Source organism: Pituophis catenifer, unplaced genomic scaffold, assembly GCF_029215685.1.
Source record: "Pituophis catenifer annectens isolate HBS135680 unplaced genomic scaffold, rPitCat1.0.hap2 SCAF_1, whole genome shotgun sequence".
Classification (NCBI taxonomy): Eukaryota; Metazoa; Chordata; class Lepidosauria; order Squamata; family Colubridae; genus Pituophis; species Pituophis catenifer.
In genome coordinates, this window is record NW_027256881.1 from 54,931,402 (window position 1) to 54,956,624 (window position 25,223).

Sequence of the window (25,223 nt, forward strand, 5' to 3'; positions counted from 1 at the left end):
TGTAGGAGGACACTTTTCGAGAGAGGACAGAACTTACAAAAGAAGGACTGTCCTCCCTAAAGGAGGACGATTGGTCACCTTATTAAAATCAAAACTGTCACAACCTTCAATCAACATATTGTTCTCAGGTGTTATTTCAGGCCCCTATAAGCCTTTTGACATCGTGTGGTTTTTAGCAGCTTCCAAAAAGCTAACCATGAGTGGGAAGTCTTATTTGTAAAGCACAGGTATGGGCACTGTGAACTGTACCTCTGAGTTCCAGTCCAGCCCCTGTCACTTTGCAATGATAGAGGCGGGGCCCTGGTATCTTCTGCTGGAAACTATGGACTTTCACACTTCATTCTGCTCCATTCTCTCCATCTTTTGCTCCCCTATCCTTCTCCTCATCATAATAAATTATGCATTATCTTAAAGCATGTTTTTCAAAACAATTTTATACAAATACAGATATGAACACATTTGTATACCTTGTTTCCCTGTAATTTTATTCCCACCCTGAAGATAATAAAAAGTTTATTAACTTTTTTCTAGTATAAATAAGCATAAATAGCACATTGGGCAGACACACAGGTGCACAAAAGTATAAAAGCTGCTTGGAGATATACTGACTGAATAGAAACAGATTGGAAAGCATCAGGTAATCCACCAGAGAAGATTGATTGGACATATGTTAAATATCCGTTTCCCACCTCCTTTGTAGCTGCCAAGGAAACATCATGAAGTCTACCCTGCAGAACTTCTGAATGGCAGGTAGCCAAGCATATGATGTTGAAGAGTCCTTTCTCCTTCAGGTGCCTGAGAGGCAGTTATCAGAAAGATGGAAAAAGAGAAGAGAAATCATTAGTCACACCTGGCATTTTGCAGAAACCTCATTTCTCATACTTGGTAAGACTGTGTGTGAAAATGAGATATGTCACAAAAGTAACTTGGTAGAACTATAGAAAAGTAAAGACTCAGAAGTTCTCATACACAGTGGATTTTAGAACTACTGTGGAAACACATTTTATCACCTGTGTATATAGTGTATATACCATACAGAATCCCCTGCGAATTAAGCTGAATAAGAGGGGGTGATTTATCTACTAGTTCTGCATAACAGGCTCCATTCTTGGAAATGGCTGAGCAGCAGAGTGGCTCCCCTCCAGAAAAGAAAGCTTTTATTCTTTGTACCTTCACCACCACTTTGTTCTTATTATACTATGCTCCCCAGCACCATCTTACTACATTAACAACTTTGCCTGTTGGTGACCAAACAAAAATGAAGATAGGTAATAAATTTCAAAGTAAATTATTGGATTCCTTTAACTTCCTTGTTCATCCGACATATTTCTATAATTTTTTGCTTCTCGTGTACTTAAAGATGTTTCACTCTTGGTCTTAGACTTATTAGCAATATGCAATATCCTCTACCAAAATGCTGCTTTTATACCTATTTGCATTTCTGTGTTCCATTTCATGCTCTTCATTTGGGCAATGCTTCAGTTTTCTGAAGGAATTTTTATTCTCCCAGATAACTTGATGGGGATTCCCTCTATGGGGATTCTCAGTCATCCATGTCATGGTTGTCCCAAAGCAGTGGTGGGTTGCTACATGTTTGCCCCGGATTGCTACCGGTTTGCCCACCCACCCGGACGTTTCTGGACATGCGCAGAAGCGTTGTGTGAGCACACAAGTGCGCCCGTGAGTGAACCGGTAGCGACAGGATTTGAAACCCACTATTGTCCCAAAGGTGCTTTTTCAAGAGGCAACTGGACTTTCTGGGGTTTTTTTAAGATATTTCACTTCTCATCCAAGAAGCTTCTTCAGCTCTGACTGGATGGTGGGGAATGGAAGGATTTATATTCCTTCCTGACAGCTGGTCATTTGCATTCTTTTAGCGAGCCGTTGAGGCCACCTGGAGGTTTATTTGTATTATCAGGATCACCTGACCCCAAAGTGCTTTTTCAAGAGGCAACTGGACTTTCTGATATATTTTTTTCTTCAAAGACGTTTTGCTTCTCATCCAAGAAGTTTCTTCAGTTTCTTGGATGAGAAGTGAAACGTCTTCAAAGAAAAAAACCCAAAAAGTCCAGGTGCCTCTTGAAAAAGCACCTTTGGGACAACCATCACCTGGATGACTGAGAATCCCCATAGACATTCAGGGTCACCTGAGTAGTTCAAAGGGATGTGGAGCCTTCTTGGAACTGTTGAAAGGACTGTGTTGTAGACTGGATATAAATGATATTGTATCCCCTTTCCCTCTATTGAGAAAGGGATGTTCAATTTTGACACAGATGGCCTCTTTGACCCCTCTTTCAAACCAGCGGTCCTCTCTGCCCAAAATGTGGACATTTTGTCTAGCTTCAAAAGAGTGGCCTGTGTCTTTTAAATGCAGATGGAATACTGAATCTAGTCCTGATGGGTGATGGGTCCCAGATAGCTTGTCTGATGTTATTCATTACCTATACTTATAGTTGGACCTGGCCTTCCAAACTTAGTTGCATGTACATGTTATATGACACATTGTGGGTATCCTCAGGAGGAGCATGGTGGAGGACAAGAGAAGTGCAACTGTGCCATTTAACCCTACCTCCTTTTAAATATGCCAGGGGTGAAATCCAGCAAGTAGCGGAAATTTTGAGTAGTTTGGAGAACCAGCAAATATCATACCCACCAAGCCACACCACACCCACCAAGCCACGCCCACAGACCCAGTAGTAAAAAAAATGGATTTCAGCACTGAAATATGCATTACAAATGCAACATTTGGCAAAAACAGGGCAGGGCCCTTGCCACTCAGTGGTGGCACCAACTTGACTTTTTTGATACCTTCTATAGGTGTCTCCGCCTCAGCTTCTTCTTCCCCTAAACTGGCCAGTCCCACCAGCTGCTCTGGAAGGGAACGCTAAAAATTACAATGACATAAACCCCATCCCTCTTCCTTATTTTTTGCAAAAGCATTGGCTTTTTGTGATCAGGAAAAAAAAAGCTAGCCACACAACATCAGCTGGCCCTAGTGCATGGCAAAGTAAAATCTGAGAAGAGCCATAGAGTTATGGGGAGCCAATGTAAAGAACCACCATGGAAAGGAAATCATAAGAGGTGAAATGAGGCACGAATTCCTGCCATTCAGGACCTACTTGTTTTCCCCCTACAGGGGGGAAAAAAGTAGTAAATCTGCCTTTCTTCCTGAGTGCAGGATGTAAGATTGCAGGCCCCATAGCATTCTCATCATGCAGATATTATAATTGTGTTGGGGAAACCAACATATCTGAGAATATTGCCACCTTTTCCCATTGTCTTTTATCCATTTCCCCCCACTTTGAAGACATGTTTTTCAAAATGATACATGATTGTATTACACTTCCTAGTTCCTACCCAACTTACCTTTAATGCATGAATTACTAATATTAATATTTTGGTGGCCACCTGCAGCACAATGTACATCCTGCACCAAATCTTGACATCACAGACTTTCATGCAGCATAGAAAGTAGTATTCTTCCTTTCCTTACCAATCATTGCTACTGAGCCACTTGAGAGCATCAATTAATTCATGTTCTGGATGAGACAAGGGTCTTATCTCAAAAGCATCCCTATTTACAAGGTCTTCTTCCCATTCTGGAGAGTGTTGGAGATTTGCTGGCAGGGAATTAGCTGTAAACATAAAATTACACTCAAATGTTATTTTATTTATATATCGGTATCAGTGGTGGGTTGCCCCCAGTTCGTACCGGTTCTATAGAACCAGTAGTAAAACTGGCGGGAGGCTCCACCCACTGACCTCAACATCATCAAAATGCTTCTGCGCATGTGCAGAAGAGTGCGCGCACCAGCACAAGCAAAGCAAGCACACACACGTGGCCCTGTTGCGAACCGGTAGTAAAGGCTGTCACCCTGTGAGAGACAGCACTGATGTCATTAAGTCATCTAACATTATAATGCATAGTGCAAGGACCTTCTTTATATCTTTTTCCTACAAAACAACCGGTAAGAATGTGTGTGTGTGTGTGTGTGTGTGTGTGTGTGTGTGTGTGTGTGTCACATCCTACTGAAAAAAATATCTATCTATATCTATGTCTATCTGTCTGTCTGTATATCTATATCTATATACCTATATATAGATATATATAGATATCTAATCTATGTCTGTCTATCTTTCTGTCTATCTATAACTATACCTATCTATCTATAAATCACATCCTACTGAAAACGTGATGGTTTTGCTGGGTTCTGGAAGAAGAAGACTCAGAAGTAGAGTCAGAAAATGCACATCTTTTCCTTCCAGGTCCTTCCTTCCTAATTGTTTATTGTTTAAGAGGTGTGAAAGAAACCACTTAAGACTCAAAAAATGGAGTTGCCATTGTCTGGCAAAGCAGCCATCATATTTCAGCAACTCAGGCTACAGGTACATCCTCACAATGGCTCTGGTCACCCTGTGAGAGACAGCACTGATGTCATGAAGTCATTTAAAATTATAATGTATAGTGCAAGGACCTTCCGTATAACTTTTTCCTACAAAATAACTGTATGAAGTCCATGAAGTCCTTTCCCATTCATATAATAGCAAAAGCAAAAGGGGTACGTATAAAAAGCTGGCAGAATTTTTATGTCACACCTGACGCATGTCTCAAGAAATTGCTCTCTTGGCTGATAACTGGGATGCTGGGCAATGAGGGCCTGTTCACTCGTTTCCTTAAGGCCACCCCAACAGAAGCTCTGCAAGGGTTGCTCAGGTTGAGGGTAACAGGGGTGGCTCCATTGTGATTAAGCCAACTGGATCCTGCAGAAAGCAATTTAAGGAGGTCAGTGAAGGATGGAGGAAGAAACATCTGACAGAACATACAATGGAAGGGGAAAACAATTCATCTACTGCACTGTTGGACCAATGGACGTTCACATTAATAAATGATCAAGACTATTTTACTATCCTCATTAGTATTCCAGTCTTATGAATTTTTATTTTAAAAAAATCCCTAAAAAATTCAACTGCTTATGACCGTATCAAATTCTGACACACCCAGCTACACATTAATCTTTACTGTATGTACTTGTTAATGTAAACTGATCAAGAAAGTGGAGATTTTTAAAATACGTATCACATTGATTCCATTTTTTGGACAAGGAATTTGCTTCAATGTCAGCATTTAAAATACAATTTCCCATGTAAGCTCTTTTAAAAAGATTCTAATCACCATTCTCTGCCTGTAACTCTGAATTGTGTGCTTTTTTTCCTTTCCTTTTTGGTGAGTTGACCAAAGATTTAGTTTGATAACATTTCTGTTCTATGCCTTAGAACAGGGGTTTCTAAACTTTTTTCCATCAGACCTCCCTTTGGTGTAATATTAATGCACACACTTCTCCTAAAAATCCAAACACCAAAATGAACACAAATCAAAACAAGAAGGAAACAAGGAAACTTGGAGAAAGATGGATTTATTGTAACAATGCAACTAAAATGTTCTTCACATATTCCATGGTCTTTGTCTGCACTTCCCCAAAACAGCTAACCCTTAGATATGGAAAATCCTGCCTTGGAGCATTTCACTTTCTTTTCTTTCATTTCCATTTCTAGAGATAAATCTAAATTGTAACCTTGTTTGTAGTTCTCATTGGTTATCTTTTTAATGCAAACCAAGTCCCATTTAGAAGGGGAAGTGGGGGGGGAACTATTGGGGAGGGAGATCAGTAATGGAGCTGAGCTGAGCTGAGCTAGATCAGGACTGTCTAACCTTGGCAAGACTTGTAGACTTAAGCTCCCAGAATTCCCCAGCCATGCAAAAGGGTGTGTGGAATTCTGGAAGTTGAAATCCACAAGTCTTAAAGTTGCCAGGGCTGGACACCCCTGATCTAGACAATCAAGTAAGGCAACTTCCAGCCATCTTTTGCTTTCTTTCCCCAGTCCAAGGGGTAAGTCTAGTTTGCCTTGCTTCATGTCATTGTAGCAAATGGGTCCACTCCTTCCTACCTGTCCCATTCTGAAAGAACTTCAACAATAATTCAACATTCACACACAAAATAGCTCAATAGTTTTAAATTATATGCATACATATATTACTCTGGCATCCTTTCTCATGTGAATCAAAAAGTGAAATGTTTCAGGTTTTGAAGAAAGGAAATACAAAAGCTGCTACCTAATTAATCAGGGATGCTATCAAGGATGAAATCCAGCAGGTTCTGACAGGTTCTGAAGAACCGGTAGCGGAAATTTTGAGCAGTTCGGAGAACCAGCAAATACCACCTCTGGCTGACCCCAGGAGTGGGGAGGGAATGAAGATTTTGCAGTATCCTTCCTCTGGAGTGGGGTGGGAATGGAGATTTTGCAGTATCCTTCCCCTGCTATGCCCACCAAGTCACACCATGCCCACCAAGCCACGCCCACAGAACCAGAGTAAAAAAAATTGGATTTCACCACTGGATGCTATCTTAATCAAGTACAACTTTTTTTTTACAAAAAGTTGAATTAATCAGTGTATCAACTAAAGATGATAGCATTTTGAGCTCAATGGGATAATCTTCATTCCACGTACACTGGTTGGTCTCAAAGGTCCACTTTAAAAAGCATCACTGGGCAATTGTCCTCCAAAAGACCACCTTTTCTCCCTAATTCTGAAAGGATAGTCTCTCAGCAAAAAAAAGCAAAGTAAAAAAAAAAATAACCAGGCATAAGGGTCTGGATTTGGCAGAATGCAGACTAATATCTTTCCCTGCTGCAGCAGAGAGCATTGCCAAAATTTATTTAAAATGCCTCCAAACCACCAAAATTATAATGTGCTTGAAGGGACAAACCACTAAATCCATGGAAAGTGATCGTGTTACTATATTTAACTGATTTGATATAATTTTAATTCAGATAAAATTAAAATTAGCTTTTATCCTAGACCCTAATAATTTTTCATGCGCAAGTCCCGTTATGTTACACAAAAGCCAAAGGTAGCCTTCAATCTGAAATTGTTCTGTACTCTGGGTTTCTGGGAAAATAATAATACAGGACAGACAGTTGCTGTTGCTTTTTTAAAATATGTGGTTTGGACAAAACATTATGTCAGATCCAACAGACCCTGTTAGGGAATCTCTAGTTTTAAAACATAAAACCCGTAGAAATTCACCTGATGTCAGCATAAATGGGGCCAATACTGGCATATAGATATTTTTAATTAAAAAAAAACTTTTAAAAATTCATTTTAGTTGGCACTATTTTAAAAAAAGTGGTGTAAAGCACCAGAATTTTAATTTGCCAATATAACGTCCAACTAATCTTCTGTTGGATGCTGCAGCTTCAAACCAATCAGACAATGTCCTTACTAACAGAGCTGGATTGTTTAACCTACTTTTCCTACTGCTGTCTAGGGCTCCATTTTAATCCACTTTAAGTTCACCAGAGGACACCATGAGTGCAGGGGGGCAGGGAGTAGGTAGGCTCCTTAAAGCTGGAACTAGACCATTTCTAATGTGAATGGACAAAATGAATCCAAAAATAAATTTCCCCCTTCTTTTACATTAATCACATACCGTCCAGAACATTTCTTGACTGTTGTTCCTGGATTTTTGTGGATCTTTCCTTTTCTCTTCCTTTCTCCTTTTCCTTTTCTTTGCGCAAGAACTCTATCTCCTTTAGCTGCTTCTGACGCATTTTCTCCTGAGCTGACTTGGATATTGTGACATGAATCTGGATGCAATAGAAGCATACACACTTGATACAACTATATATGGGTATGGGTGCAGATGCATATATGTAGACAGAATAACTTGTACAGAATAGTCAAGAGACAGATTAATTGATTACATTACTATTAATAATTTATTATAACCCAAAATAAAAATTTTATCAATGTGAATTATGGTTTCATGCTCTTCATTTTTCATTGCAGTCAACCTGACTAGATAGGCATGGAAAATTCCATCAATTTAGCATGTGTAATTCAGATTGGCCAAATACTTTGGCCACCTAATGAGAAGGAAGGACTCACTGGAGAAGAGCCTAATGCTGGGAACGATTGAGGGCAAAAGAAGAAGGGGACGGCAGAGAATGAGGTGGCTGGATGGAGTCACTGAAACAATCGGCGTGAGCTTAAATAGTCTCCGGGAGATGATAGAGGACAGGAAGGCCTGGAGGAACATTGTCCATGAGGTCACAATAGGTCGGACACGACTTCACAACTAACAACAAATTCAGATTGGGCTTTTAAAAAGTGAGATTCAAGCCATATTAGACACAAATCATGACATGGCAGATTCTCTCACTAGATCTCTGAGCATCTTTACAAGTATCTATAAAGATGGAAGAAGGAGCAGCGCTGTTAGAAGAGACTTGAATGCCAGCCATTTAATTCTTGATTTAAGTCTGAAACTAATTGCAAGCAGAGAGGGAAAATGCACCATATGTAACATAGGTACCTGCTGAAGTTTCTTTCATGCTTAACAGCAGCTTTGAGACCAGGAGCCCAATTTACATTAGTGAAATGGTGCAGGAGAAAAAGCATTAAAGCCCAGTTCTTAATGATACAGAATCAATCCAATTTGTTATACTCATACAAACACACCAGCTGCTTTTCAAAGGAAAACATAAGGAATTCTAATCCTGTATTCCCCTTACCTCATATTATTTGTCACCCAAAGTTGGAATTACTAGACAAAGCTTAATCTGAGGCAGATACTGAATCAGAAAAAAATATCAAGGGATGTTGTACAACATCAGAAAAAATAAAGCAAGAAAAAAAAGACCTGCAGCAATTTTTTTTATATAGGCAATCTCTTATGAAATCATGTAGACATATTGCTAGTTTGGGGCTGATGTTAAGCCCATACTGACCCTAAAGCTGTTCAGCCTCCCAGATAGAAAAGCTTAAGAAGCACAATGCTGAATTGATTAGAAAGAATCTGATCTGGGACAACTAAAATGGAAGTGGTAGATTGCAGTGTATCAGAATATACCCTTCCTAATCAGTTTAACATTGTGTTGAACATAAATTGCTCGTATCAAAGGCCAATTCACTACTTCACATTATAATTCTCACACATTTTCAATATGACATTTATTCTTTTGCATTCCATAAAATGCAATGCTTTTACTTAAATTATGTATTCATTTTGATGGCTGCTGCTGTTTGTGGAGTGTGAGTCTGCGGATATCATACAGACTTTATTGATATTCCACAATAATTAATAACGAATGACTCAAATTTATTCCTACCACTTTATTACCTACCTACCTATGCATTGGGAGTCAAGCTATTTATAAGCTTATTATAAGCTTATAAAAGCTTATCTTTAAGTAAATCTTTGAAAAGACCAATATAGTGTAGTACCTAAAATGCTGGAATGGAATGGAAAAACCTACCTCTTAGGCTAGCTTCTGCACTGAATACACACTGGTTGATTTTGAGCCAGGGGCTCTTTTTCTGCACAATCTATCTCAAGGAGCTATTTGTGGAGAGAAAAGATAGAGCAGATAGAACTGCCTTGAGCTCTTGAAGAAAAGCCCTTTACAGAAGGGAAGGAGGATGGATGGATAAATGGATGGATGAACAGATGGATGGAATTCCAGCCTAGGCCAGCCTATCATTGGGCAAAATGAAGTGTGGGGAAGCCACTAAGGTTTTCATTATTTAATTCATCATCACTGCCTTTCTGTTGGAGAGGGAAGCATTCATGTTGATGGCTGAGCTCCTGGGTTGTTGATCCTGCCAGTATCATTCCCTCTCTCTCCTCTGTTCTTCTCCTCCAGAAATTCCTTTCCAAAGCTTGAGGATTGTATCTCAGAGGAAATTCATCATTCATTGCTTGATAATGCCAGCTTTGCAAATGGCAGAGCAGAGCCTAACAAGCTCAGCTTTGATGCCCGCCTTCCAAATAGCATTCCCAGTATCCCTTTGTGCCAGTTTGAGTCCTTCTTGTAATGATTTCTTTACTTCTTCCTGCTAAATGCCAAGCTTAAAATTCACCTTGGCCTTCATGCCAAAGGATGCAAAAGATGGAAACAGAAACATACCCTTCCATTGCTCTCTTTCCATTCATCATCTTTTAACAGGTGAGGATTTGAAAGCAAGTCTTCCTTGGCCAGACAGAGGGAGGAGGTGGCTGGTAGCAGTAAGGATGCCAGTGATCCCCCAACAACCTTCCAAGGTGCAGGAAAGCCATTCTGGAAAGCAGGTTCAGACAATCCAGTTTCTGACAAGCCAATTAAAAAAAAAAGGAATATATTAATGTGGACTGTAACTACTGTATTTGTGAAGACAGCAAGAGCAAAGAAAAGAATCAAGGGGCATTCCAACAAATTGAATCATCCACTGTAGATGGAGTTAAAGGGCTCTTGTTCATAGAAAGGTTAAAGCATTGTACCAGTATAAAATTTACTGTCCCCATTGATGATCCTCATCCTGCCACAAACACAATGTCAGTAAATGGTGCTATTGTTATTTATGGAATTTGGGAAACATTAAGGTTGGAGATTGGTGTTGCCTCTGACTTTCTTTCCATCTTCTCTTATCAAACTGCACCCCAGGATGAAAATACCCATAAATCACTTTCCTTAAACATGGAATAGGCTGCACTAAGAAAAAAGTGAGTTAAGACAGAAGGCTAAACTGGCAGGTTAATCACCTGAGAAAACTCAATCTGCCTTGTGCAAGTATTTTGTATGATTGTATTCACAGAGAAACCAGCTGATAGACTCCTTTCAGACCCAGATGAAAGGATACAGTTCCAGAAGAGCATTAAATCCATCTTCAAAGGAGCCCAAATAACAGCTCACAGGTCTGGAAAAGGTTCTCAATGACTCTCAGCCATTGATGAGAGAATTATTAAGCATCCTTCCATCTCTACTCTTTCACTTGCAAATATCTACAAGCATGAAACCATTTAACTGACACAGAGGTGTGTTACCATATATGTTTACTCTAATTTTATTACTAAATTGACATTAACTTCTTTCTGTTGCTTTACCTGGGATTTAAAAATGTACAGGTGCCAACCATCAACTCCATGGGAAGGTTGAAATAAACTGCTTACTTCTTTCTTTGGCACAGAGTGACCTGTTTCTACACTTTCTAACTGTGTTAGTTCCAGTGGATAATCATTCCTGTCAATATTCTCTCTCTCTCTCTCTCTCTGTCTCTCCCTCCCTCCCATCAGCTCCTGAAATAAAGAATAGATATTGTAGCCCCTTTCCTTCTTTCTTATTCTTCTGTCAAGAACTGGCAGGATGAATTATATGAGGAAAGTTTTGATCTTGGCAGTACAGTAATTATTTATTCCCTGGATTGATCCTTACAACCTAAGTTAGAATAGGAAGTGCCCTCTCCAAGTTAGGCAGAGCTCAAGTGCAAAATATATGTGTTCTCAAGTTCCAGGCTCAATTCCAAGGCAACTCATCTGAAATCTTGGAAGGAGCTGCAATCAGGGAGCACCGACCCTATTGAGCTAGAAAGATCAATATTCTGATCCTATAATAGGCACAAATAAGTCAAAGAGGGACAACATTGGGTTGGAGAATAAGTAAACATTAATAAATGGTGTTAATAAGTGTTATGTGGCAGGAGCTTGTCTGTTTTAATTCTATTATTATTATTATATACACAAAAATATGAAATCACAGCTGCCGTTGGTCATCATACACACGGAGTTCTTTCCAAAAAACTAGGATGCTTCACTGTATCGGCATAGTATGTGTGCCGATCCAAGCTGCGGGGCTTTTTGTAATTGACAGGTGGAAATTTTGTCAATGTGCAGATTTTCTAAGTGCCGTCCAAGATTTTCTGGTATTATTATGTTATAGTCTGAACAGGGATTGAACAATGACCTAAATGGCCTTTATAGTTATATGCTATTTACTTATAAAATTATAAATATTTTTTTATTTTATTTTTATTTTATTTTTTTATTTATATGCCACCCGTTCTCTGGAGACTCAGGGCAGTTTACAAGGCGTTAAGCAATAGCCTTCATACTTTTGTATATTTTATACAAAGTCAGCTTATTGCCCCCACAAACCGGGTCCTCATTTTACCTACCTTAGAAAGGATGGAAGGCTGAGTCAACCTTGAGCCTGGTGAGAATTGAACTCGCAGTAATTGCAGGCAGCTGGAAGTTAAATACTACCTTTAACAGTAGCATTAGTCTGCTGCGCCACTCAGGCTCCTAATTTATACTCTATTCTATTTCTATTTATCCTAAGATCAGGATCAGGATAGAAGCAGAGAAAAAAGTCAAAGGAGCCTGGATAGCTCTGCAGACAAAGGCACTGTAATTTAACATCAGCTGTCTGCAATTAAAGTAAGTTCAAATCTTGCCAGGCTCAAGGTTGACTCAGCCTTCCATCCTTTCTAAGGTAGGTAAATTGAGGACCCAGTTTGTGGGGGCAATAAGCTGACTTTGTATAAAATATACAAAAGTATGAAGGCTATTGCTTAACGCACTGTAAGCCGCCCTGAGTCTCCGGAGAAGGACGGCATATAAATCAAATTAAATTAAAAAAATAAAAATAAATAAATAAATAAATAAAAATGAATATGAGCCACAGAAAATTGTAAAGACCTCAGACAAAAATAACAAGAAGGTTGCTTTGCTATATTACTGTATCCCATATACAGTATATATTCCATTCATATATACTATATGAATGGTTTAGCAAAAGCAGCAAAAATATTAGATATGCATTCTAACATCTTTGACTGCTAGATACTGGATCTAAACTCCAAATTTTGGATCCAGATGAAATACCTGTTCTTGTCTGAAAAGAAATTTAACTGCATCATAAAAGAATACAGCTAGTTTAAAGTAGTTATCGCAATAAATTTGTTTTCCAGCTATCTCTGCTGTGGAATAATTATCAAGGCAAGCAGCTTTACCCTTTGAAATTAACACCTTTGACCAGGCAGTCACCCCAGAATAAAATGTGACATTTCATTTTAACACACCACAAGGAATGACTTTCCAGCTGAGCTTTTTGTACCAGTGAGAATTAAAAAGGATCTGCTTTAAAAAACAATGAACTCAAACTATAAACCAATCATAATTTATACAACAATGTTGTTTAAAAATCAAGAAGTCTTTGTGTGTTTTATTCATTCCAGCTGAACATTCTGTTCAGCAGATCAGTAATATAGTTTCATGATTGTTTGTGGAATAACAGAATGCCCCGCATTTCTATGACAATAGAAATAGGTTCTTTCAGCTTCATTAATTTTTATTTATTACATTTACATTTATCTACTGCCTTTCTCCATAGTGCTCAAAGTAGCATATATGATATATTCTCATAAAATCCTGTCAGGTAGCTCAGACAGAGAAATATAAAATTAAGATATTACACAAAAAATTCCTAGCGTTCATCTTAATAAAATGAAGATGGGAACACACAGCCAATCTTGGTTAATCTTGGAAAAACGAGGCAAGGTCCAACCTGGCTATAACATAATTAGAAAAGTATCCAAAAATTCCAAGAATATCAGTTGTATCACTTCCACATTGTTATTAAGAAAACTACTGCATGGATATTTCCAAGAAGTCACCAAAAGTTATATAAAATCATTTTCATTTTTAATTTCCTTTTATTAAGGTACAGTTGAATGTTTTCATACAGTCTGTTCTGACTGACCCTACCAACCAGAAGGAATTTGAGAGTTGTCCATCCTTCCCACATGAGGAGGAAAAATGAGAGAATTAGCTACTCACTGCCCAGCAGAATTCCATGAATGAGACAAGGCATCTCCACTGCAAAAGGCTTACTTTGAACCACATTTAACTTATCCTGAAATGTCCAACCATTGCTCAAATAAATTACTATATGTACCTACCCAGTGTTTTTTGGCTGTTGTCTTCACCATTTCCAGACTTTGATAATGATCTTAAAGGCAATTGGGTCGGGGGAAGTGAAGAGAGAGAGAGAGAGAGAGAGAGAGAGAGAGAGAGAGAGAGAGAGAGAGAGAGAGAGAGAGAGAGAGAGAGAGAGAGAGAGAGAGAGAGAGAGAGAGAGAGAGATTAAACTGTCTTTCAGCAAAAAAAAGGCAACTATAATAACTTAGGGAACTCTTAGTTGATAGAGTCATGGTGATGCAGTGGTTAGAATGCAGTACTGCAGGCTAATTCTACTGCCTGCTGGTTGCCAGCAGTTCAGCAGGTCGATTCTCACCAGCTAAAGGTTGACTCAGCCTTCCATCCTTCTGAGGTAGGTAAAATGAGGAACCCAGATTGTTGGCTCTCTATGCTGATTCTGTAAACCACTTAGAGAGGGCTGTAAAGCACTATGAAGCAGTATATAAGTCTAAATGCTATTGCTATAGAAGGAACTTTAAGTACAATAACTTGTTGGAACTCTCCTTTTGCAGGGAGTGTCTGGAGTGGGCCAAAAAAGTGTGTCTAATCAAGACAATGAAATGCTTAACTCATAACTAGCTTACAAACACAAGCAAAACAGAGATCTGAACCAAGAATTTCCCAACCCATTGTTCAGTTATTGCACAATGCCATAAGCATCAAATCCCTCTTCACAAGCTGCTACATGCAAGAACAAGAGAGGACAACAGCCTTGTGGGATTTGTAAAGACATTTGGTTTCTTTAAAAGCAACTTTAAGAAAGATTTTGGTCTCATTCAGCAAAACTCTCTTTTTATTCAGAATCTTAGAAATTTACTTAGTTGTACAGCACTGCAGTGTAATGCACGTTTCTATTTGAACAAGTGAGATTTAAGATGGTCTATTACTTAATGAAATTGAGAAAGTTTACATAAGACAATGAATAACCTATTGGAGAAACCTTCTCCAAAATAACATCAGTGTGACCCAGATGTATGGAAAGCGTAACTCCCAGGATTCCCCAGCTAATATATCAAAACATTGCTGGGAATTGGAATCTAGCCTATCTGGAAGGTGCCGTTTGGTGAAGGCTGCCTTAAAACCTACTAATGAGGCTTTTTAGATGCAACTTTGGGAAAAAAGGAACAAGAACAACAGAAAAGGCTTACCTTGTTTTGGAACACTCATCTATAGTAAATGAGACACAGTCTGCCTGTGGCAAGCTTGGAAAGAGTTCTGCAGCCTTCTGCGAATTTTCTTCACATGCCTTTGCTAACTTGGGGATGGGTGGGATCAAAGCAGCACCTAAAGACTTTTTTGGATTCTCATCAGGACCATGCACGATCTACAGGGATGGATAGGAGAAAAAAATAACTTTAGAACTCTGCTGAAAGTCACTGGGGTATGAGAACCAGCTTATTTGAGCAACCGCCTCTTCCCATTTCATCTACCTGTTTTTAACTGTTTGTTTTATTGTATGCTGCCTAGAATCATATTTGTTTATCTAGATCAGGGGTCTGCAACCTTAAACACCTTAAGAGCCATTTGGACCTGTTTCCCGCAAAAAAGAAAACACAGGGAGTCACAATACCTTCCCTTGCCTGACTATTTCTTGAGCGGCCACCAAACTAGCATATGTAGTTGAATTAAACGTTCTGCTTTCTTCTGAAACTTTTCTTTTCTTGGATTTATCCATGGTTGGCCTACCAGGGGTTGAAAAGCTCAATAAATTGCGTACCAGTGGGTGTCACACATTGGCAGTTGTGACACATATTTTAAGTGACAGGGAGCCGCAGCAGAGGGGTGAAAGAGCCATAAGCTGTTCCATAGCCGCAGGTTGCTGACCCCTGATCTAGATATTTATCAAATTTATTTGCCACCTATCTATTTGTAAGATGTGCAGCTCTATTAATTAATTAAAGCAGTTCTTAAGTGTATATTGACTTATTGCAGTATGAGTAGTCTTTGCTTTCCGACTGCTTCATTTAGCAATTGTTTGAAGTTATGACAGTGTAAAAAAAAAAAAAGCTTCAAAACCAAACTACACATTTGCAACCAGAACAGAGTCCCATGCTATGTAATTGCTATTCAGCCGCTTTCTAACTGGCTTGTGACAATAGCAATAGCACTTAGACTTATATACCACTTCACAGTGCTTTACAGCCCACTCTAAGCAGTTTAAAGAGTCAGCATATTGCCCCCAACAATCTGGGTCCTCATTTTACTCACCTCAGAAGGATGGAAGGCTGAGTCAACCATGAGCCTGGTGAGACTCGTACTGCCAAACTGCTGGCAGCCAGCAGACAGCAGAAGTAGCCTGCAGTACTGCATTCTAACCACTGCATCACCACGGCTCACGACAAGCAGAGTTAATGGTGAACACAGAAGTAAAAATCCTAAATCATGGTCATGTGATGTTTTATTTAATGACTGTGTTGATCCACTTAATGACTGAATGGGAACCCAGGTCATAATCCCATCACAGTCCTGTGATTTCCCACTTATGATTGTTGCTCTTAGTGAAGGAGTTGCCAGTCTCAATTGTGGTTGCTAAACAAGGACTACCTACACAGCCACCCTCGACTTTTTGAACCCAGTTGAGACCACAATTTCTGTTACTAAGCAAGGTGGTTGTTAAGTGAGTTGTAGCCAATTTTACAACTTTTTATCACAATTGTTAAGTGAACCACTGCAGTTTTTAAGTGAATAACATAGTCTTTAAGCAAATCCAGCTTCCTCCATTTATTTTGCTTGTCAGAAGCCAACTGGGGAGATCGCATGTCCCCCAGGACACTGCCAGTGTCATAAATACGTACCAGTTGCCAAATGCCTGAATTTTTATCACATGACCATGGAGATGCTGTAACCATCGTAAGTGTGAGGACCGGTCATAAGTCATTTTTTTCAGTGCCCTTGGAACTTTGAATAGTCACTAAACAAAGGGTTGTAAGTCAAGGGCTACCTGTATTTATTGATTTTCTTGCAGTATGCTCAGTTATCTTCTCTCTAGCTGAGAAAGAATGACTGATCCAAAGTCACCTAGAAATGTTGGGAGCTTATTAGGATTTGAACCCTGATCTCTACTTAATGGGATACTTGGTCAGAAGTTTACACCCCTATGAGCTTCATGACTCCAAACAATGATTGAAATATAGACCTGTGACCTAAGAGAAGCTTGAAAGGGGATAGAATTATAGAGATCATTTGAGTTGAGGAGATTTAAATATTCCGTTTGGAGCAAACCTATGTCAAATCTATGACAGATAACAGTTCAGCAAGGACCATAAAATCAGTAGCTCATAACAAAACTATCAACTCAAGCCACCTGAGGGACCACATACAGAAGACTGAAATGGAACTGAACTAAACATTCAGAAGAAATTTCAGCTAAGGCAGTAATTCTAATTAGATGGAGAGGCTTCAGGAAAGTTTCTGCACTTATTTCACCCTGCTGTAGAAAGTGAGTGATTTGCTTGAGAGCTGTCCCAAAGCCTGACAATCCTGCTCTAAGTTCCCTGCTGCCTTAAGCTTTCTTTTGTCTGAGTCGAACTTTCTCCAGGGCTTCACCTTGTCAAACAAGCTTCAACTAGTAGGTTATTTTGATAGGCAAGGGATACTTTTAATGCAAGAATCAGCAATTGATTTGACACCTCACTTGTCAATACCACATAAGCAGAAGTTCTTGCAATTTATTTTGACTTGTTGGTAGGAATATGTTTTCAGGCACAGGTATCAAGAACTGAATAATTCTTCTTTAAAACACTAATCTATACTGGCATAGCTAAGAGTCAATTGGACCTTTCAGAAAACTCATGTAGAATATAAAACTCCATAATGGAAATCAGAGGTCACATTATGTTCCCATATACAGTATAGAACTTCTTTGCCCTTAGGAGGTGGTACAGTGGAAAAGAAAAGGCCAGGATAATTGGACTATTCTTACTGAAAACAAATAAATCAAGGGGAAAATAAGATGCCCCTCAACTCCAGCTAAACCAAGCTCTGCTTCAGAAAGTAGCAACACTTGGCCAACATTGTCAAGTTGAAAAACTACGCAGAATCAGGTCTGAGAAAATTGAAAATTTATTTGTTTATTAGTCATATTTCTATGCCGCCCACTCTCCGAGGACTCTGGGCGGCTTACACCAAAGACAGTATATTAAATAGCATATTGCCCCCAACAATCTGGGTCCTCATTTTACCCACCTCGGAAGGATGGAAGGCTGAGTCAACCTTGAGCCGGTGAGATTTGATCCGCTGATCTGCTGAACTAGCAGTCAGCTGAAGCAGCTGCAGTACTGCACTCTAACCACTGAGCCACCTCAGCTCATATAAACATAGAAAACTTGAGTGAGAGACCATCAGAGCTGTAGGTTACACTGGAAAATCAAAAATCATTCCAAAATAAGGCACTGGAAAGCCACTTCTGTTACATTGCCAAGAAAACTACAGGAATGTGTTCAGAAAATCAGCAGGACTTAAGCTCAACTTCAAAGGGTCAAAAAAAACTAATCTCTTGTTTATGCAGAATATACATTTTTCAGTTGTACAGAAATCTTCAGGAAGCAAAAAGATGGGAGAAAAAAATCCACATCGCATGAAAGCTGAAGTATTTCCTTGTTTTCTGGCTTTTCACTCTATTAATGTTAGCTGTGGAATAAGAGCTCCCTCTACTTGTTTTTCCTTCTTTTCTTCTTTTTTCCCCTCAGAGTTTCAGCTCTTGATTCCTTTTAAATTCTTATCTTTAAAAAACTTTACTGGAATAAATTTAGCTCTCACTCTCCAGGATATATATGTATTATTCCTAGCCTTGAGTTCTGGCCAATTTTGCAACTCTTTTGACCTTCCACCAAAGTCTGCTTTTCAGAAGAGAAGCCTATTACTTTTTTGCATTAGTGCTCCTCCTGCTGGCCCTCAACAACTTCTCAACCTAAATGATAAGATAAAATCACAGGACCCTTGGTCCTCTTCAAATGCCATTTAATAATTGTCATATCTAAGTTACTGCAAGTTATTAATTTTAGAAGAGTATCATATCACATTGAGTGTGCTATAGGAAATATATAGTCTTCCTTAGCAATTATTCCCACATCAGGAATGAATTTTTAATGCAGTGCAGCTCACCTTGCTGATTCCTTATATAGGCTGGTTTAACTTCTTCCAATGATACCAAAGGAAAAGAACAAGAAGGAGATCTGTTGAAAAACTCCCAACCCAAAAGTCCCCAGGAATATTACTCTAATATTCCCAATGGCTACATCAATTTCCTGAAGCTGGTAGCCACCTCCCAATGAGTTACCAGGCTGGGAATGATGGGAGTTGTAGGGCAAAGTTGAGCTGTGCCTTCTCTGGAAACAATAATTTACAATGTGAATCAACAATCCTTAGATGCAAGCTTATTTTGTCTATTCTTATACTGCATGCTCTCAATCTATAGGTTAGTTCTCAGTGGTCTGTTAAGGTCTTTCATTTGACACAAAAGCAAACAAGGGTAGCTTATTTTTGTTTCATATTAACAAGAAGTCATTTTGGTAGTATAGAGCCAAGAAAAATAGAATAGTACCCTGTTTCTCCCAAAATAAGACATCCCCTGATAATAAACCCAATCAGGCTTTTGAGCACATGGCAATAAGGCCAAGCGCTTATTTCAGGGTTCAAAAAATATAAGATTGGGTCTTATTTTGGGGAAAACATGGTAACACGAGTATCCATATTGTACAAGGATTTAATGATAAATGAAGGAAGTGGAGTTAAGCAAGGACTGCTTGGCTTGGGTTATTAAAAGATCAAAGCATGGTCCTAATGAAGAGTTTAAGGGCTGCAGTGGCTATTAAATAAAGCAAGATTAATTCAGTACTAGGTAAAATAATAAGCCTTCCTGAAGATAAGAGTAGTTTATTTGTATACGCAACTACTGGGAGAGATGGTAAGCTTCCTTTTAAAAGAAGTTTCAGATCAGTGGTCTAAACTGCCCCTTCTATGACTCTATGATTATTTTTTTTTCCCTAATCTTGGATCTCACTAGAACCTGCTCATTTTTTCCCCTTGAATATACATTTTTTGCTATTTTTTGGAACAATGCAACTTGAATTTATAAAACCCATGCATTCAAATCCTCATTTTTAATAGCAGATATATAAAGGAAAGGAAGTTATTCTAAAAACAGAATAACAGAGCTGGAACATAACTTAGTCCAACCCCCGGCTCAAGCTTCCATTTCTTAGGCACAGGCAACATATATTTTATACCTGCTGGATGGATGTTAATTCTGGATTAATCCCTTCAACCTGTAAAGAGCCTGAACCATTCTCTCTAACTTGTTGCTCTGTTTCTTGAGGTCTGTTGGTCTCTGGGGTGTTTGGTATGCTCTGAATAGGAGGCATAGGCTTGGAAGTGACCAGCAGTCTTTGAGAAGCAGATCTAGAAATGGCTGGTTTCAGGGCAGGCTCCTTGGGAACAGCTTTGTCCAGCAAGCCTGCAAACATAAAAGATAAAAAAACATGGCCGTGGGAATATTTGCAGGCTAACGTCAAACTTCAAGACAGTGTCCCTCAGCAACACCAAACTGATTGCATAAGGAATTATCACTCGTTTTCTAGATCAGGTTTGCCTACAGTGGGTTATTTTCAATACCAGGAGATGCCCTGAATAAGGGTACGAAGCATTCTTATCCTCCAATCATCTCTATGCATACAGAGATCAAGGTGCCAGGTTAATCCAACCCCTACAATAATTATGAGCTTCCAGAAATGAATCCAAGAAACAGCTATATCCTATTTCTGAATAAGTAGTAACTGGGCCTTCCTCCTAGCTGAAATGTGGAAATAAAGATCATTATCTCACAATTAATTCAAAGACACAAGATCTAATGGTATCATCATCTTCATTTAATGACCCCTTAATCCCTTGTGGGGTGGAATCTGGGCAACTGATTAGAACTGAGTGTTTACTGGCCGGGTGCCCTTCCTATCGCCAATGCAGAGTTATATTCAGCAGATATATTCTCATCGTGCCCAGAGAGAGAAATATCTGCCCCTATCTAGGATCGAACTCACAGTCTCCTGATTGTGAGGCGAGAGCTCCACCTCTAGGCCACCGCACTACACAAGATCTATTGGTATGCTATACCTAAAAAAATTAAAAGGGATCCAGTAAACTGGGCCTTTTTAAAAAAAAAAAAACTGCATCAGGTGTATACAACAAACTCACACAAGGCCGGACACACGAGTAACATGCAAGAAAGAACCCAAATTGGTAATTCTATCTACTGCATGAATTTGGCAAGCTTTACTCTCATTTCAGTTGAAGCAGCATTCAGGTTGATTTGAAAATAGTTGGTGTGCAAAATGGTTTTCAGTTGCTTTTATATTGAGGTCAGTAAATCAAATCAAATCTTTATTGCAATCACAAACCAGCATAATGAAGTCAGTATATTTGTGGCATCACCTACTAGACTATGGGAGAAGAAACCTGCACTACACAAGCACGTGTTATCCAACACCGGTCTTTAAACTTTAAATAAATACTTTGTCATTTTGGTCCAGTTGCCTTGCAGATATGTGTTGCCAGATTGATTGATAATTGTATTACTAATGGCAGATTTTAATTACTCTGTATTTCTTCTCTCTAATGATGTAGTTTAACTGAGCTTTAGACCACGGAGCCAATGATTCAAGAATTATGGTTTCACTGGGTACGCTATTCTGGCTCAGCCTCCAGCCATAAAATTAGAATAATGACAACTTATCCAAACAAGGTTGAAAGCTATACTTGATTTATAGCAATTATATATAAAGGTTACAGATAATGTTTTCTTACCAGAATTCATCATACCTTTTTTTGATGCAAGTAGACCTTCGGACATTCTTCTTTTTTTGAGCTTATCCTTGATTTGAGCAGTCTCCATGGCTGCACTGTTTATCTCCAATTCACTGAGACTGTACTTTGGCTGGGCATTAGGCGGCTGTGAAGAGCCATTCATGATTGTGCTATCCGTATTCTTCTGAAGGCTGTTTCTATTGTCCCAGGTCTCCAGAGAAGAAACATCCGGAGGTTCTCCTTTGCTTCCCCATAAACATGATTGTGTTTTTAAAACTGATGCTGTGGAACAATTTAAGCAGGGCAGCTTGGTTATTCAGAATGAATTTTACTTCTCCAGAGAACTAAACATCTGCAGAGATTCTCAGTCATCCAGGTCACACTTCAAGGTATTGGTTACCATCTTTAGAGTGCTCCATGGCTTAGGACCTGAGTATCTACGACACCGCCTTCTGCCACCAGTAGCCTCCCACCGGCCAGTATGTTCCCACAGAGAGGGGTTCCTCAGGCTGCCGTCAGTCAAACAATGTTGACTGGCAGCCCCCAGGGGGAGACCCATCTCTGTGGGGGCACCTGCCCTTTGGAACAAACTGCCCCCAGAGATACGAAGGATCCCGGATCTACGCACCTTCCGCCGTGCCCTCAAAACTTTTCTATTCCAGCAAGCCGGACTTGCTTTTGTTTTTAATTCATTTTTTTTAAAAAAGGGGTTTTTTTAATCAATATGGGCCAAATTTGTTTAATATACTTTTAAATTATTTTAAATTTTATATTTCTATGTTTTTATTTTTGGCTGTACACCACCCTGAATTCTTCGGGAGAAGGGCGGTATATAAATTTAAATAATAAATAAATAAATGGTTGTCCCAAAGGTGCTTTTTCAGGAGGCAACTGGACTTTCTTGTTTTTTCTTTGAAGACGTTTCGCTTCTCATCCAAGAAGCTTCTTCAGTTCTGACAGGATAGTGGGGAATGGAAGGATTGCAAATGACCAGCTATCTGCAAGGAATATAAATCCTTCCATTCCCCACTATCCTTTCAGAGCTGAAGAAGCTTCTTGGATGAGAAGCAAAACGTCTTCAAAGAAAAAACAAGGAAGTCCAGTTGTCTCCTGAAAAAGCACCTTTGGGATTCCAGAGAAGTAGGAAGTCAGGAAATTGATTAAGAACATCAGATGCAAGGATAGTCAGACAGTCAGATGCAAAGTAAGATGTGGCTTCTCTTCCTTCTGCAAAATCCTGCATACAGTAATAAAATGTTCTGAAAAAAATTAGCTTACCGTGCAGGGATGGGGAAAAGAGAGTTACTGAAAGGTCTTAGAATTTGCAAGACTATTGAATGGGATAAAATGAATACTATCTAGAAATCAAAACAGCAATATCATGATGCCAATATCTCTATATAAAATTCAAATTTCTTTGTGTTTGTAATTTATTCCTGGTTTGGGAGCAGATCAGCATTATGCAGTATATTGTTGAACTGCTTCTCACAGGTTTTCCATGAGCTAGACTTAAATTTGCAACACCACTATGAAAGGCTGACTATTTCTGTTTCCAGTCTAATATATTCTTCTTTCAAATTGTCTCAATACTTGCAAGTTCCCGTAAGATTTCACCCATATTATGCTGATAATAGCACTGTTTTCTGGCTTTAGCTAATCCCAAGATTACTGCTCAAGCTGTAGCACCTTGGAGATCTGTGTGTACATAAAAGTCACTGAAATGTGTGTGAACATTTGAACATTTGTGTCAACATGTGTGTGAACAAATTGATCAATAAAAATCATATACAGCTCTACTGGACATCAGAGAAAGTCAGTTTAAGTCTCATTTCCTATTTATTGGGGTCCACCAACCACCACCATATCTAGGCTGCCAATTATACCCAGGGCAGTGTCCTCACCCTCATCTGTGGTCCTCCATCCATTTCCTTGGAGCTGCAAAGTAGAATCAATGCTTCCACCTCTAGGTGACTTGCATCCAGATTTTAGTTTGGGAATGCTGCCACAATATATTGCAACCTGAGCTTGATACTTTCCTATAAAATAAATTAAAAATGAATAATAGAAGGGAGAAAAGAGAACCGCCATTTGTTAATCCTTCAATCTTGCATATCCCTTGCTTTGCCTCAGGTTAGCTCCACTCGGGACAGAATTTTCAGGGGGGGATAGGGAAACCCAATATGTAAGCAGACTTCCATTCTGAGAATTTACAAAAAAAAAAAAAGGAAGGAAGGAAGGAAGGAAGGAAGGAAGGAAGGAAGGAAGGAAGGAAGGAAGGAAGGTCTTTACCTGCCATAAAATCATCATGTGTTGCCATGCGCCTCGAAGAGTCTGAGGTACCTGCACAGCTAAGGAGCTGCAACTTCTACTCCATTTTTCTGGACCCAGAACAGTTGTTGCTTCTTTCCCAGAATATCTCAGTTTCTGCACGAAAGGACAGTATAAACATCACAATGTATGGCATAATCTTTATGACTATTACATTCTCACCTGCCAGATAAATTTTTAAATACATAATTGTTGCTATCAACTATTTTGATTTAGCTATAAACTGTTACCACCATTAAACATTTTAATAGAAAGTAGTGCATAAATTTATGACAGATAAATAAAATAAAGAACCGAGAACTGCTTCATACATTTAAAAAATCCTACACAAAAATAATCTTTCTATTTAAAAATCATGCAATTGCCATGTTGAGTGACATAGTCATATGAATTATTAATCAAGTTGCAAATACAGAATGGGAAGTTAGTCTTTAGTATGGCTGACAATAGTTCTCTGGTGGTGGCAGGATATGGAATTCTGTGGTAAGTAGACTGTGGATGTGATACCGAACGTTGGATGGGTTGCTTGCAATGGAGACATTTTATGTTGCCTTGTGGCACCTGATAGATCAGAAACTCTTCAGGTTGGTGCTTCTCAGGGATAACAACTAAGACGTTTGCCTGTTCTTGGCTGAGAAGTCTGATGATGGTGGAGTATGTAAAACCTCAGAAAGAGCAGATTTATAATTTGTGGTACTCCTAAATTCGTAAATGTTTATAAAGGACTAAGACAAAAATAATATCTTCAATTGATACTGTACAGCAGATATGACAACAGGAACGTTGTACAAAGGTACATGCACTGATAACCTCACATTGGGTGTTGGGTTACTCTAGTGTTGGGTACTCTAGGTGGAGTCACCTTTGCTCTTTGCCTGAGGTTGTAGCTGAGCAGAACATAATAGTCAATGTGTTGAATGGGACACCGGTAGATTAGTTTTAGATTATGGCTATTAGTAATTGAGTCAAAGTTTTTGTTTTTTACCTATACTGCCTGGTGCAATCTGGAACCATAAGAAACTGTAGATGGCCTTTCTTCCCATAGAACCAGATGGTCACTAAGATCAACTGAAGAGGCCATACTGCATCTACCTATCCATCTGACTGTTTAAAACAAACAGGCCTTTTCTGCAGTGGCTCTTCCTCCTTGTCATTCAGGAGACACCATATTTCTTAACTACTTTGTTAAAGATTACTATATGAATCAGAGGTGGGTTTCAGCAGGTTCTGACCAGTTCTGGAGAACCGGTAGGGGAAATTTTGAGTAGTTTGGAGAACCGGTAGTAAAAATTCTGACTGGCCCCA

General features: G+C 39.1%; 1 protein-coding gene across 1 annotated transcript in view; it reads right to left on the reverse strand.

Moving 5' to 3' along the window:
• The window catches only part of TOGARAM2 (TOG array regulator of axonemal microtubules 2), a 44,495-nt gene extending 20,588 nt beyond the window's left edge, over nucleotides 1-23,907 (reverse strand). The window contains exons 1-11 of the mRNA XM_070949673.1: nucleotides 23,880-23,907; nucleotides 23,492-23,626; nucleotides 21,606-21,872; nucleotides 20,021-20,247; nucleotides 14,942-15,117; nucleotides 13,775-13,824; nucleotides 9,970-10,148; nucleotides 7,491-7,647; nucleotides 4,597-4,761; nucleotides 3,494-3,635; nucleotides 690-795 (exon numbers count right to left, since the gene is read on the reverse strand). Coding sequence (XP_070805774.1) covers nucleotides 690-795; nucleotides 3,494-3,635; nucleotides 4,597-4,761; nucleotides 7,491-7,647; nucleotides 9,970-10,148; nucleotides 13,775-13,824; nucleotides 14,942-15,117; nucleotides 20,021-20,247; nucleotides 21,606-21,872; nucleotides 23,492-23,626; nucleotides 23,880-23,907 — 1,632 coding nt within the window. The remainder of the gene's footprint in view (nucleotides 1-689; nucleotides 796-3,493; nucleotides 3,636-4,596; nucleotides 4,762-7,490; nucleotides 7,648-9,969; nucleotides 10,149-13,774; nucleotides 13,825-14,941; nucleotides 15,118-20,020; nucleotides 20,248-21,605; nucleotides 21,873-23,491; nucleotides 23,627-23,879) is intronic.
• Nucleotides 23,908-25,223: the final 1,316 nt, after the last annotated feature.